This window comes from Salvia miltiorrhiza, chromosome 1, assembly GCF_028751815.1.
Source record: "Salvia miltiorrhiza cultivar Shanhuang (shh) chromosome 1, IMPLAD_Smil_shh, whole genome shotgun sequence".
Classification (NCBI taxonomy): domain Eukaryota; kingdom Viridiplantae; phylum Streptophyta; class Magnoliopsida; order Lamiales; family Lamiaceae; genus Salvia; species Salvia miltiorrhiza.
In genome coordinates, this window is record NC_080387.1 from 23,269,783 (window position 1) to 23,291,071 (window position 21,289).

The 21,289-nt window shown below is 42.4% G+C and overlaps 1 protein-coding gene and 1 pseudogene across 2 annotated transcripts; both read right to left on the bottom strand.

The window, feature by feature from the left end:
• LOC131002256 (uncharacterized) overlaps positions 1-21,289 on the bottom strand; it is an 81,057-nt pseudogene that overhangs the window by 30,378 nt on the left and 29,390 nt on the right.
• Positions 765-4,304, bottom strand: LOC131007060 (zinc finger CCCH domain-containing protein 22-like). Of its 2 annotated transcripts, none has more exons than XR_009095880.1 (9): positions 3,011-4,304; positions 2,583-2,699; positions 2,333-2,512; positions 2,179-2,255; positions 1,838-2,101; positions 1,638-1,767; positions 1,371-1,553; positions 1,197-1,257; positions 765-1,078 (listed from the first exon to the last, which is right to left on the bottom strand). XR_009095880.1 is itself a non-coding variant. In XM_057934206.1 (9 exons), the coding sequence occupies exons 1-8, from the start codon at positions 3,838-3,840 to the stop codon at positions 1,244-1,246; spliced, it is 1,815 nt and encodes a 604-aa protein (XP_057790189.1). In that variant the 5' UTR covers positions 3,841-4,304; the 3' UTR covers positions 765-1,078; positions 1,197-1,243. The 2 variants fall into 2 exon arrangements, 1 of the variants encoding a protein (XP_057790189.1); XM_057934206.1 differs by having other exon boundaries at positions 1,197-1,277.

Consider the following 21,289-nt stretch of genomic DNA (forward strand, 5'->3'; position numbering starts at 1 on the left):
AATGAAGTATTATTCAAGTCCCAAACGCTCTTGCGTAAAAAAGAACACCTACGAATATTGTGCCAAGACAAAAATCTTAAATCTTAAATTATTTCCATGAACCTAATTTCGATGAATCCGCAAGTCTAGAAATGATTCATTTATGATAGTTTGGCCGATCAAGAGGTAGATTTATTTTAAAAGAAAATTATAACCCGAGTGGAGTAAAATTTGAGCAAAGTTGGATAAAAAATAATGGTAAAAAAATACATAGTTACCTCGACGTTGGTCGAAACCAAACATAGATACATAAAAAAAGAGGTAGAGAAGATAGAAAAAAGGGAAAAGAGGGCATCAGAACCCATAAAAACAAAAGGCCAAAGACATGTGGATAGCAGAGGTCAGTGGCCATGTGAGTTTGTGGTGTGGAAAGTGAAAGGAAGCTATTATTATTATTATTATTTATTTATATTTATGCTATTGCTACCCTCTCTCTCTCTCTCTCAAACATTCAAATTTTGTGTCAGCACCCATGTGCACTCTGCCCCTCATTTTACATCAGACAAATTACTCTACTATAAAAAGTCCCTTTAATCATGCCACAAAATACCACCCTTTTCCTTTTTCTCATTTTTCTTCCCCTTTCTTTATGTGATGCATGATGATGATCATTTAGCTAATAATACCACCACCTGTTCCACTGCACCATGACTGCATCTAAAAAAGATACATAAAATAAATAATCACACACCAAATGATTTTCACATTGCAAAAGAGCAAGAGAGTATTTGTAAATATACTAGTATTATATATTATCATATCACTGGTACCTTTTGTTTGTTATATGCCTATTGTTAAATAATGTGGTCCCTTATACAAAGCATAGAGAGAGAGGGTACAAAATGTTGGGCAGTGAGAGAAAGAAAAGACCCTACTCCCATTGAATCATATCACTTTAGTAGTAGTGCCATTATGTATTTGAGGTTTTTTTTCTTTTTGTTGATGGAGGGGTATTGTTTTGCTTTCGCTATACACAGCTACACGACGAACTTTTCACTTCATCATCTATATGTGCTCTCTATTGCTATTCAAACTTTTTCTGCATGAGAGAGAGAGAGAGAAAGCATCAGAAAGAGGAATCCAACTAACTCATAAAGAGCATTTTTTTTCTTGTTAAAAGAATAAAAAAAAGATGAATTTAATTAAATGATGTTTACCTAGATAAGTTAATTCCTGCTTGCTATCCATACTCAGATCTAACAACCTACATTTCAATGGCTTCTTGCCCGGAAGAAAACCTGAGAGTCAATTAGACTTGTAAAAATTTGATTTCTTTCACTAAAACTAGCAACTAAGCAATGGAAGAAGCTATTATGCTATGATGATGATACCTCGGTATTTCGACGTAACATGATTTGAGAGAAGCCATGGTGGGAATGTTCTTGGAGGAAGAAGTGATTGTTATAGGTATACTATCATCAGTAGAAGCTGAAGCTTCCGAGAAAACAGACCGGTGTTCACCGGCTAACTTTGTTGGAGACGCAAAGAGATTATCGGGAAGGATGTGGTCGAAACTGTTTCAACACAGACAAAGCATACAATCAGTTGAAACATAGGTGATTTTATCCAAGCAAAGCCTAGTGGTGGTATTCGTGTACCTTTGGGCGATGTTTGAATCATCACCGTTGACTTTGATCTGCTTATCGCAGCCAACAATGTTGTTAGAGAATTCACTTCCTTCCGGCACCAAGTTAGGAGATTTTGCTGGCTCTTGCCAACCATCAAACTCTACAGTCCAGCACGAAGGAGCAGTTAGTTGTAGTTTTAGAGGCAAGTTGAGAAGAAAATTAGGGCAAACCTTCAGTGTTTTCTTGATTCGAGCCCTCGGGGGAAGGAATGAAGTTTTGATTCATGAGAAACTGCGATTGGCGAGGCGAGGACATGGGAATTCCGGCTCTAAAGCCTTGCAGGAGGTGATGATTATGATGCTGGTTTTTGAGGTCCATGAGATGCAAATTCATGATCCTTCTTCCTTGAAGTTCAATGGCGTGCTGTATCTCCGCTTCCTGCTCCAATTTTCTCCTCAGCATCATCTCTTGTGTATTGAACAACATTCTAGATCCTAAAGCAAAACCAAGAGAAGCCTCAGCATCAATTATTGTTATGCTACACGATAATTCATCATCCACGCAACCTTACCAAACGGGAGATCGATGTTTTCCCTAGACTCAATCACGGAGGAGCTCAAATCCAAGTGGTGTTGCTGCTGTTGTTTCCTACAATAGTCGAAAACATTAACAAAGACGCAATCAATCTATAAAAGAGAAGGAAGGAAAAGGGGCAATGGCATTACTTGTCAGCAACTTTGCCCTTCTCCTTGTAAGGCTTGACGAGCACACGAGAGTCGCACACAAAGTGAGGATTCCCTTTGGCCAAGATGAGCTTCACGGTCTCCGGGTACACGAACGTCACAAACCCAAACATACGCTTCTGCTGAAATGGAATCCTAACATCTTGAACGGGTCCAAACATACTTCAAAAGCAGGATCATCAGCTCAAATTACAACAACAATCCCACCATCAAACCCTAAACTAACACACACCTGAAATAGCTCGAAACATCTTCTTCCTTGAAAGTACTGTCGGCTGGGAATGTGAGGTAAATTTGTCGAGAGCTCGAAGTTGCAGCAGCCCCCAATCCCATACCCGAAAACTCATTCCTGTTATTCACTTTGTCAAAACACATTCTCACTCTCACCATTCACCAACACAACTCATTCCTACTGGGAATCTAATATTCTCATACCTAAACAGATACAAATCACAATAATAACTCATCAACTTATAATTCTGACACAAGAAAAGCGAAATTAAACCAAAGACACACAAGGCAAAGATATGCAGCATCATCTTCTTTTCATTTGTTTTTTCAAAAAAAGAAAAGGGGGTCACATTTAACAGCTTCTAAAAACAGATGAGACTTTACAAAAAAGGCAAAAAAATGCAAAATTTCCCCCAAAGAAATTTATACCTGGGGTTGTCATTGAGAAAGTCCATGCATTTATTGTAAGAAAAATGCTGCTGCCCCCGCGGAGAAGACGCCATGAGCGCAAACCTGTGCTGTTGAAGCGCCTTCATCCTCAGCAAATCGTCAAACCCCTTCCCCGGAGACCCCACCTCCGGCGCCGCCGCGTCGCCGTCGCCGCCGTGCAAGAACTTGCAAGAGGTCCCGTTCTTGCAGAAGCCCCTGGCGAAGTACATGCAGGGGCGCCAGCCAAAGCCGCCGCCCTCCTCCATATTAGCCAGAAACGCCGCATCATTGACCGAGCTGCTCCGCCGGTGAAACGGGTGGGGGCTGGGCTCCTCACCGTAAGGGAAGAGCAGAGAATCACTCCTCCCGCTGGGGCTCATCACGGGATCCACCGCCGAGTCGTCGAGAAACGGCAACTCGGCCCCGCCGGCGCCGTAAAAATTGAAGCTTGACGCGGGTGAGTTAGCGTTGGCGGTAGAGCCGTTGAGAGCAGCAGCGTAGGAGAAGGGCCTCGGGCTAGGGCTAGGGCTGGGGCTGAGGGTCGGGGTGGGGCTGCTGCGCGAGGGAGAGGGGTTGCTGAAGTGGAAGCCATTGTTGGGAATCAAGATTCTGGGAGAGGAGAAAGGCTTTGAAGAAGGGGTTATTCCCAAACAGGCCTTTGCTTGGTTGATGTAGGAGAGCAGAATGGAATCGGGAACGAATGCTAAGCGTATGATCTCCTTCTCGCCCTGATCCTGAATCAGTATGTAACCCATGATTTTCGAGGCGCTTTCCGGATCCAAGCTTTGGATCCTTGACATCACTACTTGAGTAGCCTCGTATGTGTCCATGGTGTTTTCTGTTTTTTCTATTTTTTTTGTCTTTCTATTTTGTTATGGATTATTTTGGGGAGACTGAAGTTGGAAGGTAGTAATCCAGTATGACTTGTTTCTACTGACTGACACGAGGGGGTGTATGCTTTTTCTTCCCCTCCCAGAAGAGAGAGAGAGAGATAGAGAAATGAGGGGGAGAGAGAGTGAGGAGATGAAGGGGTAGGGTTTTATAAAATGAGTATGTTGTAAGAGAATGCCCCTTCGAGAGAGAGAAAGAGAGGAGAGAGAGATTTATTGTATTTAATTTGAGGAATTATTAGGGAAGGGGGTGGGCTAAGATTTAACCATGTTATAAAAGGTAATGATGAGTTGGTGCTTATATTTGGCTAATCATTACATTACATTCTATATAATAATATAATGAGGGAGAGTATAGTAAACTAAGAAAAAGGAGAAAATGGAGAAAAAACTGTCCATTTAGGCGGACAGGGCTCTTCTCATTTTCTCTCTCTATATTTAAGAGTGATAGGAGTGGGGAGCAGTTGATTTTGCAAGAGAATGGTCAAAGTTTTGGGTTTGGAGGGGGCAAGGCAAGCTTGCCCACGGAGGGGTAGGAGGGGTAGTTGGCGGAATATTAACGAGTATAAACAAAGTTATGATTCTTTTTCTTTTTTTGCTTTTCATTATCGAAACAAATTAAATACTTTTTGTTTTTCTAAGACCAAAAAAATAAACAAATTTTGATATTGTCGTCAATCAAGAGATGTAGTAGAGCGTAGGCGCCATAGAGAGATTGTACGAATACTCATAAGTATTTATAATTTAAATATTGATATTGATATTCATATTTTTTTTTTTTTGGTCAGAAAAAGATAATATTATTAGTAAAAGTGAAGGTACCAGAGGTACCAGAAGTTACAAAATGAGATGAGAAATACAGTTTGTCATCCAATCCTGAAAACTCGCTTCGCCCTCCAACAGGTCGAAGATTTTACTCCAACTCCACATTCTAGCTTTAATACCACCTAACATCTTATCCATCTCCCAATTCTTGCTCTCGAATCTGCTTTCATTTCTCCCTTTCCATATAAGCCAGGTAGTGCACGCCCAAAGTACCGAGAGAAACTTCGAACTGATCTTCCTTGTCCCAAGGTTTGAGAAGGCTTCAAAGTGTGCTTCGACATTGTCGATTCGAACTGAGTCAACTCCCACCCATTTTTGTATTTCGTTCCACACCATTTCTGTCTTCGGGCATCGTAGGAAAATATGTTGAGCTGATTCTTCCTTCTGACAACATGCATTACAAAAAGCTTCCTCTTCTCCAAGTGGGATCCTCCGTTTCACCAAGTTATCACAGGTAGGCAGTCGGTTTCTCATGATTCTCCACATTGTGACTTTCACCTTTTGGGGAGCACGAATCTTCCATGCTTTCGCATATCTCTCCTTGAGGCTTGATGTTGTTGTCTCCTCCAATCTCATTTCCTTAATTATTTTATAAGCTGTCCTCGTGGTAAAAACTCCCTCTTTATCTGCAGTCCATTTCCATCCGTCGTCCACACCTGCACAAAGATTGACATTGGCAACAACAGCGGACAGATCATTCACCAACTGATCTTCTCTATTGAAAAGTTCTCTCCTCCACCTCCAATTCCACACCCAAGAATTCCCCACCCAAGAACCCATATCACTAATGGAAGCTTCCTTTTGAGAACAAAGGTTGTAAAGTCTAGGAAAAGAAAGTTTCAAAGGTTTGCTCCCCACCCACCTATGTTCCCAGAATTTTGTTCCCTTTCCATTCCCAACTTTTCTTTGTAAATGTCTCACAAACCAAGTCCCCGTCTGTCCCCTTCCTCCAGCGATAGTACTCGCCCACCATCCTTTTTTACACCCCCTGTTTCCCCCAAGTTCCAGACCCTCCTCACCCCACCGGATATCCCCATATAAAGATCTCACTACCTTAACCCATAGTTGATCGCCCCCCGCGAGGTACCTCCAAACCCATTTTTTCACCAACGCTTCGTTAAACCACTCGAGATTTCTAAAGCCAAGACCCCCTTCCTGCACATTATCACAAAGTTCTGTCCATTTCACCCAATTTATCACCCCATCTGCTGTTCTTCCCCCCCACAAGAATTTAGCGCACATGGAATTTATATTCCTAACGATTGTTTTAGGAATCACATCAAAAGAGAGTTGATAAATGGGGATAGCCTGCAGTACCGACTTAATCAAGGTAATGCGCCCTGCCATTGCGAGGTTCGATTTCTTCCAGCTTTCGATTCTTTTCTTTATCTTCTCTTCAAGAAAGCTCCAATCCGCCACTCTACTTCTTTTTCCTCCAATTTTCTGCCCAAGGTAAGTGAACGGGCAGGTGGCCGTTTTACAGTTAAGCGTCTGTGCCATTTGTTCCATCCTGTCATTATCCATCTTGACTCCAATCAAATTGCTCTTTTTGAAATTCACCGTAAGACCTGATAGAAACTGGAACAGCATCAAAAGATATTTCATCGCAGCTGCATTGCCGTCCGAATCCTCAAGAAGAAAGATCGTATCATCTGCGTATTGGAGGTGTGACACTTTGATTTTGTCCTTACCAATCTCCGCTGGTCTAATCATTTGTCTTCCCACCGCTCTATCGATCAAAGAATGGAGCCCTTCCGCGACAATGAGAAAAATAAACGGTGAAAGAGGGTCGCCCTGCCGGAGACCTCTTTCAAGACGGAATTCACCCGAAGGTGATCCGTTGACGAGAACGTTTGCTGTTGCTGAGGAGAGACAACCGTTAATCCACTTTCTCCATGTGGAGTTGAAGTTAAAACTCTCAAGCATGGCATCAATAAAGTCCCATTCAACAGAGTCATACGCCTTGGCAAAGTCGATTTTGAAGATCACTCTTCCTCTATTGCTTCTTTTCGCTTCTGCAACCGCTTCGTTAAGGATGACAACTCCATCGAGGATGTTCCGATTGCTGATGAAAGCTGATTGATTTTCTGAGATAATTGAATCAATAACCGTTCTGATCCTCCCGGCCAATATCTTAGTGATCACCTTGTAAAGACTGCAGATAAGCGAGATAGGTCGGAATTCGTCCAGGTTGCATGCCTCCTCTTTTTTCGGTATGAGCACGATGAAAGAGGTATTGCAACCTCGAGGAACTTTCCCGTTGACATAAAACTCCTGCATAACCTTCATGAAGTCCGTCTTAATAATTTCCCAAGAAGCCTTCCAAAAACAAAGGTTGAATCCATCGGGGCCTGGACTTTTATTGCCCTCACAACTCCAGATTGCCTCTTTAATCTCCTTTTCTGAAAATGGTCTGGTCAACCAACTTCTATCCTCTTCCGAAAGCTTTTTCGCCGTGAAGTTCTGAGGCAAGACCGGTAAGACTCTGCTTCTCTTCCTATAGAAACTTTCGAAGTGGGTCTTCACAGCCAACTTGATACAGTCCGGCTCCTCCAACCACTGACTTCCAACCTTCAGTCCAGCCATCTCGTTCTTTTTCCTCCTGCCAACGATAGCTCTATGGTAGAAGCTAGAGTTAACGTCGCCTTCTTTGAGCCACCGGGCCTTTGATTTCTGTTGGAGAAGTTCCACTCTATTCCTTGACTGGATGATAAGATGGGCTCTGACTTCATTCCTTCTAACCACTTCCCTCTCTTCCAATCCGCGAAGATCATCTTGACCATCTAATTCGGAGAGTTCTTTTTTAAAAGCATCAATCTTCTGCTCAATATCTCCGAAGGTCGATCTATTCCAATCTTTCAGATCGTCCTTTAATTTTTTCAATTTTTCTTTAAATACAAAGCAACTCCAGCCCTGGATCCTTGAACCTTCCCACTTCTCCTGAACCAGAGAAGAGAACTGAGGGTGTGAAATCCAAGCATTGACAAATCTGAATGGTTTAGGCCCCCAATCCATCATCTTTGTATTAAGTAAAATCGGGCAGTGATCTGAGAAAGTTCTTTGCAATCCTCTTCCAAAAGTCGCCGGCCAAGTACTAATCCATTGATTGTTAACCAAGAATCTATCCAGCTTGCTTTTGCAACCCCCATTTGTCTGATACCAGGTGAACTTTCTGCCCTGGGTTCTGATTTCGATCAGTCCACAGTCTCGAATGAAAGAATCAAAGCATCTTGCATCCCCCGTCCCATGGCTATGGCCGCGACCTGCTCTTTCAACCGAGTTCCTCACCGCATTAAAATCTCCCAGAATGCATACGCACGCGTCTTTATTTTGCTTCACAATCAAGTTGAGCTTATCCCATAACATCCTTTTCTCCTGAGAATCAGTTGGTGCATAAACGTTAACAAAGCAACACAAAACATTACCCGGTTTCCACCATCCAGTAACCACCACCGCTCCCGGTAAATCCCAGCTGCTCGAAGCCACAAACTTGTCTTTATTCCAGACAGTTAAAATCCCTCCTGACCTTCCCACTGAATTTCTTGTCACAAGTTCTGTATCATTTTGTCCCCACCACGATTTGCATACTGAATTTTGAAAAAGTTCCATTTTTGTTTCCTGTTTGCAAATCAATATGAATATTGATATTCATATTGATTCACTAAAAAGAAGTTTAATAAGCAGATATGTTGGATGAATGTAAATTAAGATTTGAATTGGCCATTGTTGGGTTTTTTTTTTTTTTTTGAAGAGGAAGATGAGCTATTATTCAAGAATCATCAACCAAAACACATTCTCTGAGCCAATCAGGAAAATTCGATGTCCAACAAATAAATGTCGGACAATCATAAGCCAAATGAGCTAATTCATGAGCAATCATATTAGCCTCTCTATAAACATAGTTCAAAATAATTAAATAATTCTCCCTAGCTACCTGCAGAATATAGCATATATCGCTTGGAAGGAATTTCTCTTCCTCACCTTCATTCGCCATCACTCTTGCTGCGAGAAGGGAATCCGTAAAGATAGATCGGTGCTATATCATTTTCCGTGCTCACAATAATTCCTTGCACCACCGCCATTAATTCGTCTGTCATCACAGAAGACAAAACCTTAAGCTTTTTTATGGCAGCTGCCATGATTCTCTCCCTTCATGGTTTCTGACGATAACACCAGTCCCATAAATATTCCTCTAGCTATCAAAACAAACATCAACATCCACAAGAAATCGCCCCCTGCGCGGTCTTTCCAACTATCTTTTACCAACCTTAATACCCACAAATTTGTCATTAGTATAAATGGGTTGAGTTGCCTTATATGCATCCAGCAGGGCCAAGCAAGTGATTTCATTCGGCTGCTCCTGCCTCTCTTTCTCGCCATGCTTAACTTTGCAAATAAAGGTCCATGCACTCCAAAGCATAACACACAAAAGTTCATATTCCTCATTTTCCAATTCACCCCATATCGCCTCTGCCACATCAATCAACATTAAACCCAGAACCCTGCTCAAGATGCACCAAAACCGTGAGTTTTTCCAGATGCTCCTCACTAACAGGTATTGATCGTGGTTATTGTTTCATATAATCTCCTTCAGAGCATGAGGCAAAATAAAGGTCCATGCACTCCACAACATAACACACTAAAGTTCATATTCCTCATTTTCCAACTCACCCCATATCGCCTCTGCCACATCAATCAACATTAAACCCATAACCCTGCTCAAGATGCACCAAAACCGTGAGTTTTTCCAGATGCTCCTCACTAACAGGTATTGATCGTGGTTATTGTTTCATATAATCTCCTTTAGAGCTTGAGGCAATAATGAGGCAGCTGTAAAACCGTGTTATTGTTTCTAAAAGAATTGCAGCAACGGTAACAACAAGAATGGAAATTTTCGACAACAGTTAACCTACACAAAATAATAAAGAACAACATCAAAACACCACAAAGAAGATAGAAAAAAAACATAAATGAAAGGGAACAAGAAGCACAGAGAAAAATTGAAGATACTCGGCTCAAGTACGGCCCTCTCGACCACGCACACACACAACCATGAGAAACTAAGATGAAGTGTTGCTCTCGCCGGCTCGTCAATAGCCCAACAAACCTTTCACACCCCTCTTTGGTAACACCTCGGTCTAGATCCAGAACTGAATTTTTTTACTTAGGTTTGGATCTGGTCCAAATCAAATGGGTCCAAAAATAATAAGATCCAGGTGCGGATCCATACGATTCACATTGTCTTGGGTTCAGAACCGTATCCATTTGTTGGGTCTTGATGGGATACTGAACTGGTGTATTGGGGGGAGGGAGGAAAATAAACCAGTAGGCTATTTTTGCAAGAAAACTGAAACTGAAGCTGATGTGAATAGTAATTATAAGATCAGTTTATGAAAAGGTTCAAGGTTGAGACTAATAATGAGTCAGTCAGTTAACTTCAGTGTGAAGAACTAGTCGACAAACTGAAGTTCAAATAAAGGTTCAACCTTTTCAGTTTTGAAATCAGAGTAGTGTTAGAAATCTTATTGACTGTCTTCAGACTTGTCAGTTAGACTGATAACACTTAGGCGGAAGCGATTTGAAATAGCCTTTAGTGAAACAGAGAATCAGTTTTTAAGGTTTGTCCTTTAGAATATCAGTATTCAGTATATGTCAGAATAAGTTCACAAATAAGAACTGAAAAACTGAAAGCAGTAAAGAACATAAGAATTTGTACGTGGTTCGAAATATTGATTCCTACTTCCACAGTCAGCAGATCATACTGACAATCGATTAGGCTCGTGCTTACGGGTGCACAACAAACCTTTAACTGAAAAACTCTTTTCAATGGCAACACATTGGGTTGGACTTATATTTTTTAGCTTACTGGTGCTAAGTAAACCATACGCTTAACTTCTGGGTGCTAAACAACCTAGTGTTCTGACAACTGTCTCGAACACTCTTTCAAATGCTCTTTTCTCACTCTTGAAAATGGGTTCGAATTCCAACTAGGATTACTAAGAATAGACTCTCGGTAATCAGTTTCTATGCTAATGATTTGAAAGTATATGCCTAAGAAAACTAAGAGAATATATGTTATCAGTTAGACTGATGGTTACAACCGTGAGTATTCTCTTATTCGATTCAAACTAAATGCAGTGAAGTTGCTGGCTCTTGAGTTCAACAAAGTTTCAGCTTATACGTTGAATCGATGAAGAATGAGGTTGATCCTTGAGCTCTATATATAGGCAGCATCCAGAGAAAGATCCGTTGGAGGAGGTCTATCTTCAATTTTCTGTCGTTGTGACTCAGATTCAAATTTGGGCTAAGGTCCTTAGTTTGCGTCTTCTCTAAAGTGAAAGAAGGTACCGTCCTTTCTTCATTAGGTGAGGGTGCTGCTGAATAAAGCAGCACGAAAGGGAAAACTCCGCACTCCGAAGGATAATTCTGTAGATCTTCGTATTAAATGCAGTTGTACTTGCGTGCTTTCCACGTAGCTTCTTTTAAAGCGATTGAAACATCCTTAAACTAATAATCAATTTGTGACAGAGAATAAGTCCGAGGTTTCAACTGATACTTTACTTCAGTATTAGTCTTTGTTTTATCCGACGTGGCATGTATCAGTATTTTCCTAACACTGATATTTCAATATACGTGTCCTTCAGTATGAGTCAGTAGGCTTAGTCTTTTGGTCTTCAGTTTGACTGGAACTTCAGTCTTCGGCTCTTCAGTCTAGCTAAAAACATGGACTCTAACACTTGAGTCCAGAATTACTCTAGTCTAGTGAAGATAAACTAAGTATTTTGGAATCATCAAAACAAGGATAAAATATTTCTATTAATTTTTAAACAATTTTCCCCTTTTTGATGATGCCAAAACCTCATAGTAATTCCTAAGACAAACATTGAAAGCAAGTTTCTAAAGAATGGGGGAAAGCAGTTTCCCCTTAACAATATAGTCCTAAAACCTACAATCAGAAAACTCGACCAACAGAATACAACATTCAAGACATAAGTATCAGAGCATAAAAGCTAACTTTCAAAACAGGAGTATCAGAGCATAAAGTAAAAAAAATAGAGCCTGGACAAAAAGATATTGTCTTCAGGTGATTTGGGAAGAAGTAACTTCATTGCATCAGAAACTGATAATGCATCAGTTTCTAAGTATTATACACTATCAGTTTTTACATGATGAAAGCAGTAAATTACAATTAAGGATTTTGACCATAAATCCCAAAAACTGTAGTCTTCACGCTGGACACCTCCTTGGGCTCCTTGATCCTCCATACGTTGCAGACGGCTTGAACTTCTTGATTAATGGCCTCCCGATTGACATGTCGGCCAGTCTTGGGAGGTGTCACTTTGGGAAGCACTGGATATTTGATTTCTTTGATTTCGGCGGCGTCAGCAGCATCAAGGATCAACCTGATCTTCTCCAATTCTCTCCAATTTCTGAGGAAGTAGTCCCATGCTTGCCCCTAAGAGTTGAATCCTTAGGAAGATTGGCAAAAGCGTGAGACCACTTGATGAAAACTTCTTTGAGGCGATTCCCACGTGCTCAAATTGTTTCCTAGTGGCATGGGACCTTAGAAGATTCGCCTTCTCATAAGACTTCAGTTCTTGGGCAACCATCAGTTTTAGTGCAGGAGCTGGGCGAAGAGAGATAGCAGGAGCAGAACCGCCGAGGTTCAGTTTCTTCATCGGCTGGGGATCTGGTGGACAAAAGGGTCAGCAACATCAGTGGCACAAACAGTTTTAACAGCATGGGGACTTTTCATGGTATCATCAATGTTGAAAGTAAACTTTTCTCCATGATAATCCAAACAAATAGTACCACTATAAACATCAATGACTGCCCTAGTGGTCCTTAAGAAAGGACGACCTAACAGAACACAAGCTGACTCCTTCGACTGCATACCACTCATTTTCACCACATAGAAATCAGCAGGATAAACAAAATTATTCACTTTCACAAGGACATTCTCTAGAAGACCCTCAGGATGAACACGTGACCCATCAGCCAACTGAATCACCACTTTAGTAGCCACCAAATTCACACCAATTAGGTTATTATAAACAACTAAGGGCATGACATTAATAGAAGCTCCTAGATCACACATAGCATGCTCAATCTTAGTATCACCGATGAAACATGGCAGAGAAATCATACCTGGATCCTTGCATTTGGGCGGCAACTCTTTTCGTATCACTGATGACACGTTCTCGCCCATCACAATCTTTCCAGATTTCTTAGACTTTCCATCGATGAAGTCCTTCAAAAACTTGCTCAGATGAAGGAGTTTGAGTGCTTGGAGGAAAGGAAGATTAATCTCCAACTTTTCAAATATCTTCATGAAGTCATTGATCTCTTCCTCAGGCTTCTTCCTTGCTAATCATCCTGGGAAGGGAACTGATATTGCAACCTTAGGATCAGGTAGGCTCGAAGGTTTAGAGACCTTGGTTTGCTCCTCCTCGGTGGACTCAAGTGCTGCTCCCTTGCCCTTCTGCTCAACTGTTGAACCTCTGTTCGCTGCAGAGAAGAGAAGGTCGCCAGAGCGGGAATCCATTTCTCTGCAGCGCGTCTCTGCTCTGACTGTTGATTCCTCTGGCGATTCCTCTGACTGTTGATTCCTCTGGCGGGAATCCATTTCTCTACAGCGCGTCTCTGCTCTGACTGTTGATTCCTCTGGCGATTCCTCTGTACCTCTCCTCAAAGTAATCATACTGACGTTCTCCATTGGATTCAATTGGACTTGCGATGGCAATTTACCTTGATGGCCCTTGAGTTGATTCACGGACGTTGCAAGCTGAGACACTTGACGAGCTAACCCCTCTATCTGCACCTTCTGCTCGGCTTGGGATTGTAGGAGTTGTTGCACATTATTCTGCAAAAATTGTTGATTACCAATCAAGTTCGCCATCATCTCCTCCAGTGACTTGCCTTGCTTCTCGGGAGGATGTTGCTGAGCTTGTGAAGCTTGATATCTCGTCCTTTGATGTGGAGGACGGTAGTTTTGCTGCTGCGGCGGTTGCATCGCTGGTGGCTGCTCTTGTGGCCTCTGCTCCGGATCCCTCCAACGAAAATTGGGATGGTTTCTCCATGGTGCATTGTGATTGTTCGTGTACGGGTCCCATTTGGACAAAGGTGGTAGTGGCGCGTCGCTGCTGTAAAAATTATGGAAAGAATTCGCTTGGGCTTGATATTCTTCCTCATCTCCTGTGCATTGCAGGCTAGTGTGGCTTGGATTACCACATGCTCCACATGGCTTCTCTGATGGTTGTCCAGCCGTTGCGACCTTCTCCACCACAGTGCTCAACATTCTCTCCAATTTCCCCATCCTTGCTTCAAATTTATCCTCAAAATCCGATGAACTAGCTTGAGCAGCTTTCTTGAGCAGTTGGATGCGCGGCTCCTCATACTCTCTCGTTGCGTCCACCAAGTGCTGAATCAATCATTTGGCTTCACTCACAGTATTCTGGGAAAATCCACCTCCACTTGCTGAGTTCACCAAATTCTTAGTGTCAACGGTCATCCCTTGGTAGAAATACTGCAAAAGGTCTCCTTCGGAGAATTTGTGGTTTGGACAGCTGTCCACCAATCTCCTAAATCTGGTCCAATAAGCGCTTAACGACTCATCATACTCCTGCTTCGCTCCACTGATCTCCTTCTTAAGCGCATTTGTCTTGGTAGGAGGGAAAAAGTGCTCTAAAAATAGCCTTTTCATCTCCGCCCATGTAGTGATAGAATAAGGTGGAAGACTCGCGAACCAAGAGTTCGCCTCTGCTGTCATAGTGAAGGGAAAAACAGCTAGTCTGAAGTGTTCCTCCGTTACCCCAGTAGGGCGCTTCTGCACCTTGCAGATCTTGATGAATTCGCTCAAGAAGTTGTACGGATCTTCTCCCTTTTTACCATAGTACTTCAGGAGAACATTAAGCAACATTAGTAACATTAGTCCGGTGCTTTTTAGATACAGTTTAATATTGACGTGCAAGAGCAACTGTTTTCCCTTTGCCTTCCAGACCCTTTTCTTCCCTCTTTTTCGATTGAGGAGCATCTCCAATTGACGCGGCGGAGAATTCTGGACCTTGGATGTATCATTCCCCCTTTTTGGCATCATCAAGGAGGGATTCCACTTTGGCAAAGAGTTGATTGAGGTTCGAGTGAATTCTCTTGAATTCTTCAGGGTGGGCCACTTCCCTAACTTCCTTTAATTCTTTATCCATCTTCTCGATTTTCTCTTTGAGAGGCAGAACATCGTCGTTGATCATGGTCTAGACGTCGAGCTTGGAGACGATATTCGAGTGAAGGTCTTAAATTTTCTCCAATACTTCGATATACATCTGCTTGGACTGAGCATTAGAAAATTGGGCGCTCCAAATCCATAATATCAACTTTCTTTTTCAGAGATGCAAAGCCTGCCATTGAGGGAGCTGCTTTTGTTGTGTGGTCGAAGAATGTTATCTTTAGGACGATGAAGTTTTTGCTGGAGGTGATTTGGTAGTTGACATGATCTTCATGCATGTCTTTCACCTGCTGCTCTAGAGCCTGAAGTTTATGCACCTATTTCAGTGCATAGAGATGGCTCCCACTCAGTCTGTGTTTGAGATCTTGAATCTCATTTTGCTGCAATTCAACAAACCTCTCGAGCTATTGGGTCCTGTTTTCAGCAGATCCCGTGAGTGTTAGACTGATGTGGCCTCTGGGGTTGCAGCTTCAAGTACTCCAGCTCTTCAGTGATATCAGGATCTAAATTAGTTTTAGCAAGTGCTTCAGTGTCGATCTCTTCGACGTCTTCTTCTTATTATTATTCTTCTTCTTCCTCAGCTGCAGTTGCATCTCCTTCTACAGGTACAACTCCTTCAGATTGTCCTTCTTCAGGAACCTCTGTTTGTTGAACTTCAGTGGCCAAAACTCCTTTAGTATTAGCCCCTTTAGTGGCCGGAACAACAGTTTATGACCTTTCGGCTTCAGTTTCGGGCCTTTTCCCTTCAATTTTTAGCTTTTGGACTTCACTGGGCGGAGGAGAATTGATGAAGGCATCTGCGGCTGCCTCAGCAGTGGCACTCATTGTTCTCATAGCCTCTTCAAGGTCCTTCTTCATCGGTGAAGGAGACCTTGACACTTCAGTATGTGCAGACACAACAGTGCCTTCTTGAGTAGGGGAGAGTGGCTGCTGGACTGAAGATGGAATGTCTTCAGTCTGGGGCTCCCTAGCCACGTTTTCTTCAGTTTGGCCCTCGGGGGCTTGCTTTTCAATTTCAGCAGCTTCAGTATGCTGCTCTTGCTCTTCAGTATCCATTGCTTTGGCTGCTCAGCTTCATCAGTCTGGTGTGCTGGGGCTCCATTTTCTTGAGTGTGAAAGATCGGCTCTTCAGTCTGCATGTCAGCCTGATCCTTTGAGCCTGATGGACTAGCCTCGCCCCTGCGAATCAAAACACCACTAAACTCAAGGTAGTTCTGGACTACCTTCTCAAAATTATGTATGACATCCCACATGTTGGAGATGTTGAATTTGTTGTACAGCTTTGCCTCTTTGGAGGCAAAACTGGTTGCAGAGTCCACGACAAGAAGGTCATGGATCTGCACCCAGGGAGAAATTTTTAGGTAGGAAAGGTAGAGGAGGAGCACTACATCAATATAAGCCTTAGAAAAATTCTCAAGGCTTGGAAGATTGGCCTTGATGTATGAATGTGCTCGCTCAAGAAGAGATTGCTTAAAAAGTGCAACCTCTCTCTATAAAACCTCCAAAGGTTGGACGATGTGAGTGATTTGTATATCTGAGTATGGAGTGTCAGACTCAGGAATATATAGTTTGGAGAATGGGTTTATCAGAGGGGATTAGATGAATGTGATGAGAGAGAGAAACTGAAACAGTCGTGGGGATTGTTTCAATGTCAGAGGTGGTGGGAGGCTGAAATGAGGACTTATGCTGATGTGATGAAGGGAGAGGAGGTGAAGAAGGAGATAACAAATAGGAAGAAGGAGGCTTTGAAGAAGTGGCCATTGTGGGAATGGGCACTGAGATTCTGCCTGAGCGAGGCTTGGTTTGGGTGGTGCGAGCTCGGCGGGAAACAGCAGTGGGAGGCAATGGCACTTCAGCTTCAGCTGAGCGTTGAGGTTCTGGAGGAGCAGATAAGCGGGAGGTAGAGATATTTGGGGGAACGGGTGTGGGCTTTCTCGTCAGCAAGGAGGCGGAGATAAGCTGCCTCCCAGTTGTTGGGACCGGGCTGCATCAGTGCAGCTAATAGAACCTTCTATGGAAGGGATACTTGATCCGGTAATCCCTTCATCCCAAACCAGCAACGCTAGATTATCTTGATCAAAACTTTGTGGCATGGATGGAAAGTTGCCACACGGAGGGTGCCATCAGTTTTTGATCTGTCTTGGATGGCTGGCCTGAGGAGACTGATTGCCTTCTGTTCAGTTATGGTGGTGGGAAGCAGTCCGGTGACTGGAAGATCAAAGACCTTCCTAACAGCAACAGAGATATTAAGTCGGAATTTCTCCGATTCCTTGAAGTCTGGGGTGGTAAAGATGGTGATACTGGCAAAGTATTCGCCGGTTGTTTTATCAATGGCCAGTGAATCATAAAACTGATTCACATGAGTAGTAAGGAAGAACTTTGGAGCGGTGGACATGAAAGTAGTCCACTGGTGTCTGCGCAGAGCTTCCAGCGCCTGTTGGTGCTCCTCGTTTGTGAAGTGGGAGAGCCACACCGATGACTCATAGCTTACGATCTTGTCAGCATAAGGGATGGAAGAAGCCATTTCTATTGAGTGAATGACACGCACCCGTCGTACGGTGCGAGCAAAATACTTGTGTATGCCTGAGCCAGACAGTACACGCTCCTACGTCTCACAACAAGAAACAAGTCTTAGTGGCAAGTGTAGGGTCGAATCCCACAGGGAGTGAGGAACCACTTTGTTCTCCAATGACAAACTGAGGTGTCACCGGTCTCAATCTGTATACTCTGCACAAGAAACTAAACAAGATCAATAATAACAAAGGGGTGAGGTTGTTCGGTTAGGTCACAACTGTTGTCAACATTCTTTTCGGTCATAGGCATACTGATAATCCGTCCATGATCCATATAATCCCAAGGCGTGGCCCAAAGACACTGGGGCGTTTCAAGGAGTTATACTTCACACTTGGGATGGTTGAGTCCATTGTGGTCACTTGGTCCGAAGGTCACACAATCCCCGGTCACAAGGCAGTGCTTCACTTCTCCTTAGATGGTAGTCATACCCGTTACTCACCAAGTATGACCCTCACCAACCTTCTCTCCCGAGGTCCCCAACTCTGCACTTTGAGTGACACATGCCTCCTGGACACAACCATTTCCGGCTTGTTAGCCGACCAGTCATAGACATGCTACGGCGCAGAAGTTACCTTCCTCGTTTGATAACCATGGCTTGATGCCTCGTCACAGTTGATGGATGTTCTCTAGAGAAGCCCAAGACTGAGGAAGGACAGTGTATCCCATCAATCCTTTCCCCACCTTCCGGATCTACAATGCCTTTTGTTGACGCTGCTCAGCTACTCGGTCGTGGGTTTACAGGTTGTCACGCCCTGGTATACCCTGGACTTTGCTTGACACGGACATTGTTTTACCGAACGAAGATCACCCGTTGGGCCCCTACTGTCCATGGTTTGGCACAGATTTGTTTGGAACCACGAGACTCAACCGAAAGAACAAATGCCTCACGAATATTTACATGTTGACAACAATTATTTCCACCCCTAAAACCTCACCAAAGGATTTACTCACACATAGCAAGATTCGTAAATGCGAAATGAATTAAACACATCATGTAGCAAAAAGGAAATACTTGAATACGAGAAATAATACCCAAGGCCACGAGCCTTGAATCTTGTTCGAATTGAAAGCAAACGAAAATAGAAAATAGTACTGGAATGTAAATTGTTTGGATGCCACACACGGCAGGATTAAAGTAGTAAACTAAATAAAACAAAGGTTCAAAAGTGCCAAGCTTTTTTTACGCTGCATATCATCCTTCTTTTATACTGCCGAATGGTAGAGGTCTAACCCTAGCTGCGCCAGCTTCATATCTTCATCGAGATCTTCTTTCCTTCTTTAGCTCAATCCTTGATTGATCCGATTGAAGATAGCTTCCAGCTGCTTGCTGTAGTCAACCTTTCCCTTTCTTCAGATTCTTCTAGCTCCTTCCTCCTTCTTCTGTTCGCTTCCTCCAAATGCCCGTGATTTACTTTCTTTTCTTGGCTTCGGCTGTCTGCCTCTCATTGTAGTGGTCAGACGGATTGCTTCCTTCGGTTTGATTCATACTAGGAGGGTTGCTTCAGGTTTCCATACCCCAAGTTAGATTGAAGAGGTACTGCAGCCGAGGCTCCATGCTGGTAAACATAACATTGCAATCTGGGTCTGGTAATGCCCATCCCAACCATATTTATTCTGTTTCCGCTCCACTGGACCTTCCTTCCTTAACAACTTCGTTTTCCCCTGGACAGACCTGATCTGACACAAACAAAGAGAAAAATAGGGCCAAATGGCCCAAAAGTCGAAGACGCATCAGTAAACTGTGTCAAGAAACTGGAAAAAGGCTAGGGTTTTCTCATATAGAGCATTGTGGAATATGGAGCGTTAGTTGCAGAGTAAGGTTGTGAGAAAATGTCTAAGTATGGGAAACTTCAGTTATAAGGAATGTGGAGTGTCTAATCATATGGAATGTGAACAGTTCAGTCAGTTGGCTTTAAACGTGGTAAAGGGCAATTCATCTACGCACCTTAAATGCATTGCAATCAATTTGGGATCCGCATTTAATGTATGTCCTACGTGGACCTAAAAAGGTGTGATTTACACGTCACTAGAGAAGAGAGTTCTTATACTAAAACAGAAAATAAAGTATGTTCAGCAATTCAGTGTGCCCCTTTTTGAATTTTAAACAGGGATATTTCTATCAGTGTTTTGACAAAAATTAGTAGGCTATTTTTGAAGTAAATCAAAGAACGAAATTTCTTGGGCTATCTTAGAAAATATTTGGTTTCCGATTTTTGAAATAAGTAAAGAAAATTTTAACAGCCAAACCGAAACAGATACACTGAAATATGAAAAACTGAATATTAAAATATTATGAGAGAGAATGACTTACTGGTCGACTGATCATTGTAGTCCATCGATACCACGTGTAAAACTGAACACTGGTGATTTCAGTTTTCCCCTCAGCATGTGCCACTGTTCTTCAGTTTCCCCCTATTTCTCGTGGGGTCCTTATGTTTTCTCCTTCAGTGTGCACGTTTCAGTATTTGACTTCAGTTTTCACTACAAAGCTTCAGTGTCCAATACTCCTTCTTAAGTCTCTTGCGTAGTCCTTAACTCAACCTAAACACTACTCTAGATTGACTTGCAATAGTACGAGATCTATTGTAACGTGTAAGTTAACCCAAGTCGTCTCACAAGGAAAGTCTTAAAGGGCTTCTAGTAGTATCAGGAGAAAAAGCAATAAAAGAAGATTTAAAACTAAAAACTTGAATTAAAACTTAAACTTAAATTAAAATTGATTTGAATTTAAACTTAACCTAGGCAAGAATTTAAACAACTTAAATTAAACCTAACTTATGAAATTAAATACTTATAAATTAAAAACCAACTAATCTAGGGGTGAAACTAAAGTGCATAATTTAAATTGCATAATTAAGAAGGAAGCATAAACATGAACGAAAAACATAAAAATGATTAAACAAAATAAATTGAATTGAATTATAAAATACCGTAAACGTCTTGAGCGTGTAATCGTGTCACTCAATCACAAGCCAAGAATAAAAACTAAACAAAACTAAATCGAAACCTAACTAAGAACAATGAAAATTCGAACACTATGAAAGCAAGTAAATCCTAAGTTTCAGCTGCCAAGGGAAAAAGATCTCAAAGGCGTCTAAAACTAGGGCAAAAAGATTATTTTACAATGAAAATTAAACCCTATTTATAGACATCAAATTCCTCTTAATCACCATGAAAGTTGCCATGCAAAGTAGAACTCTAAAGGCAATAAAATCGTGTAAGATAAGGCAACTCCAGCTGGATGCGCGCTATGCAAAACACTCCTACTCTGGCCAAATTCGTAGCACTGTATCGGCATGGCAGAGCTAAAAATCAGCTCTATAGTAGCGCGCTCTGAGAAGTGCAGAGCTGAAAAGTCAGCTCTGCATAGTTGACTCTGTCATTCAGAGCTGCATAAGTTAGCTCCGTAAAATTCAGCTCTGACGATAAGTGCAGAGCTGAAAAGTCAGCTCTCTAGAGTTGACTCTGGCGAGTAGTGCAGAGCTGAAAAGTCAGCTCTGGAAAGTTGACTCTGGCGAGTAGTGCAGAGCTGAAAAGTTAGCTCTGGAAAGTTGACTCTGTACATGTTGACTCCGCTCTTCCGGGTTTACTCTGGCGCGTATTTTAGCTCTGTCGAGTTAGCTCTGCTCTGAAGATTTCAGCTCTGGAGATTTCGGCTCTGCTCTGGAGATTTCAGCTCTAGAGATTTCGGCTCTGCTCTGGATGTTGGCTCTGCTCTGCTATGCGGACCTTCATACTCTGGCGCGGGCCTTCACACTCTGGCGCGGG

What these genes read in the sequence shown, in the direction of transcription:
- LOC131007060 (XM_057934206.1), bottom strand. Translation starts at nt 3,840, where the DNA reads ATGGACACATACGAGGCTACTCAAGTAGTGATGTCAAGGATCCAAAGC. An exon ending in AAGGGCAAAGTTGCTGACAA is followed by an intron (nt 2,256 to 2,332) that starts GTAATGCCATTG and finishes CGACTATTGTAG; the next exon opens with GAAACAACAGCAGCAACACC. An exon ending in TGTTACGTCGAAATACCGAG is followed by an intron (nt 1,278 to 1,370) that starts GTATCATCATCA and finishes ATTGACTCTCAG; the next exon opens with GTTTTCTTCCGGGCAAGAAG.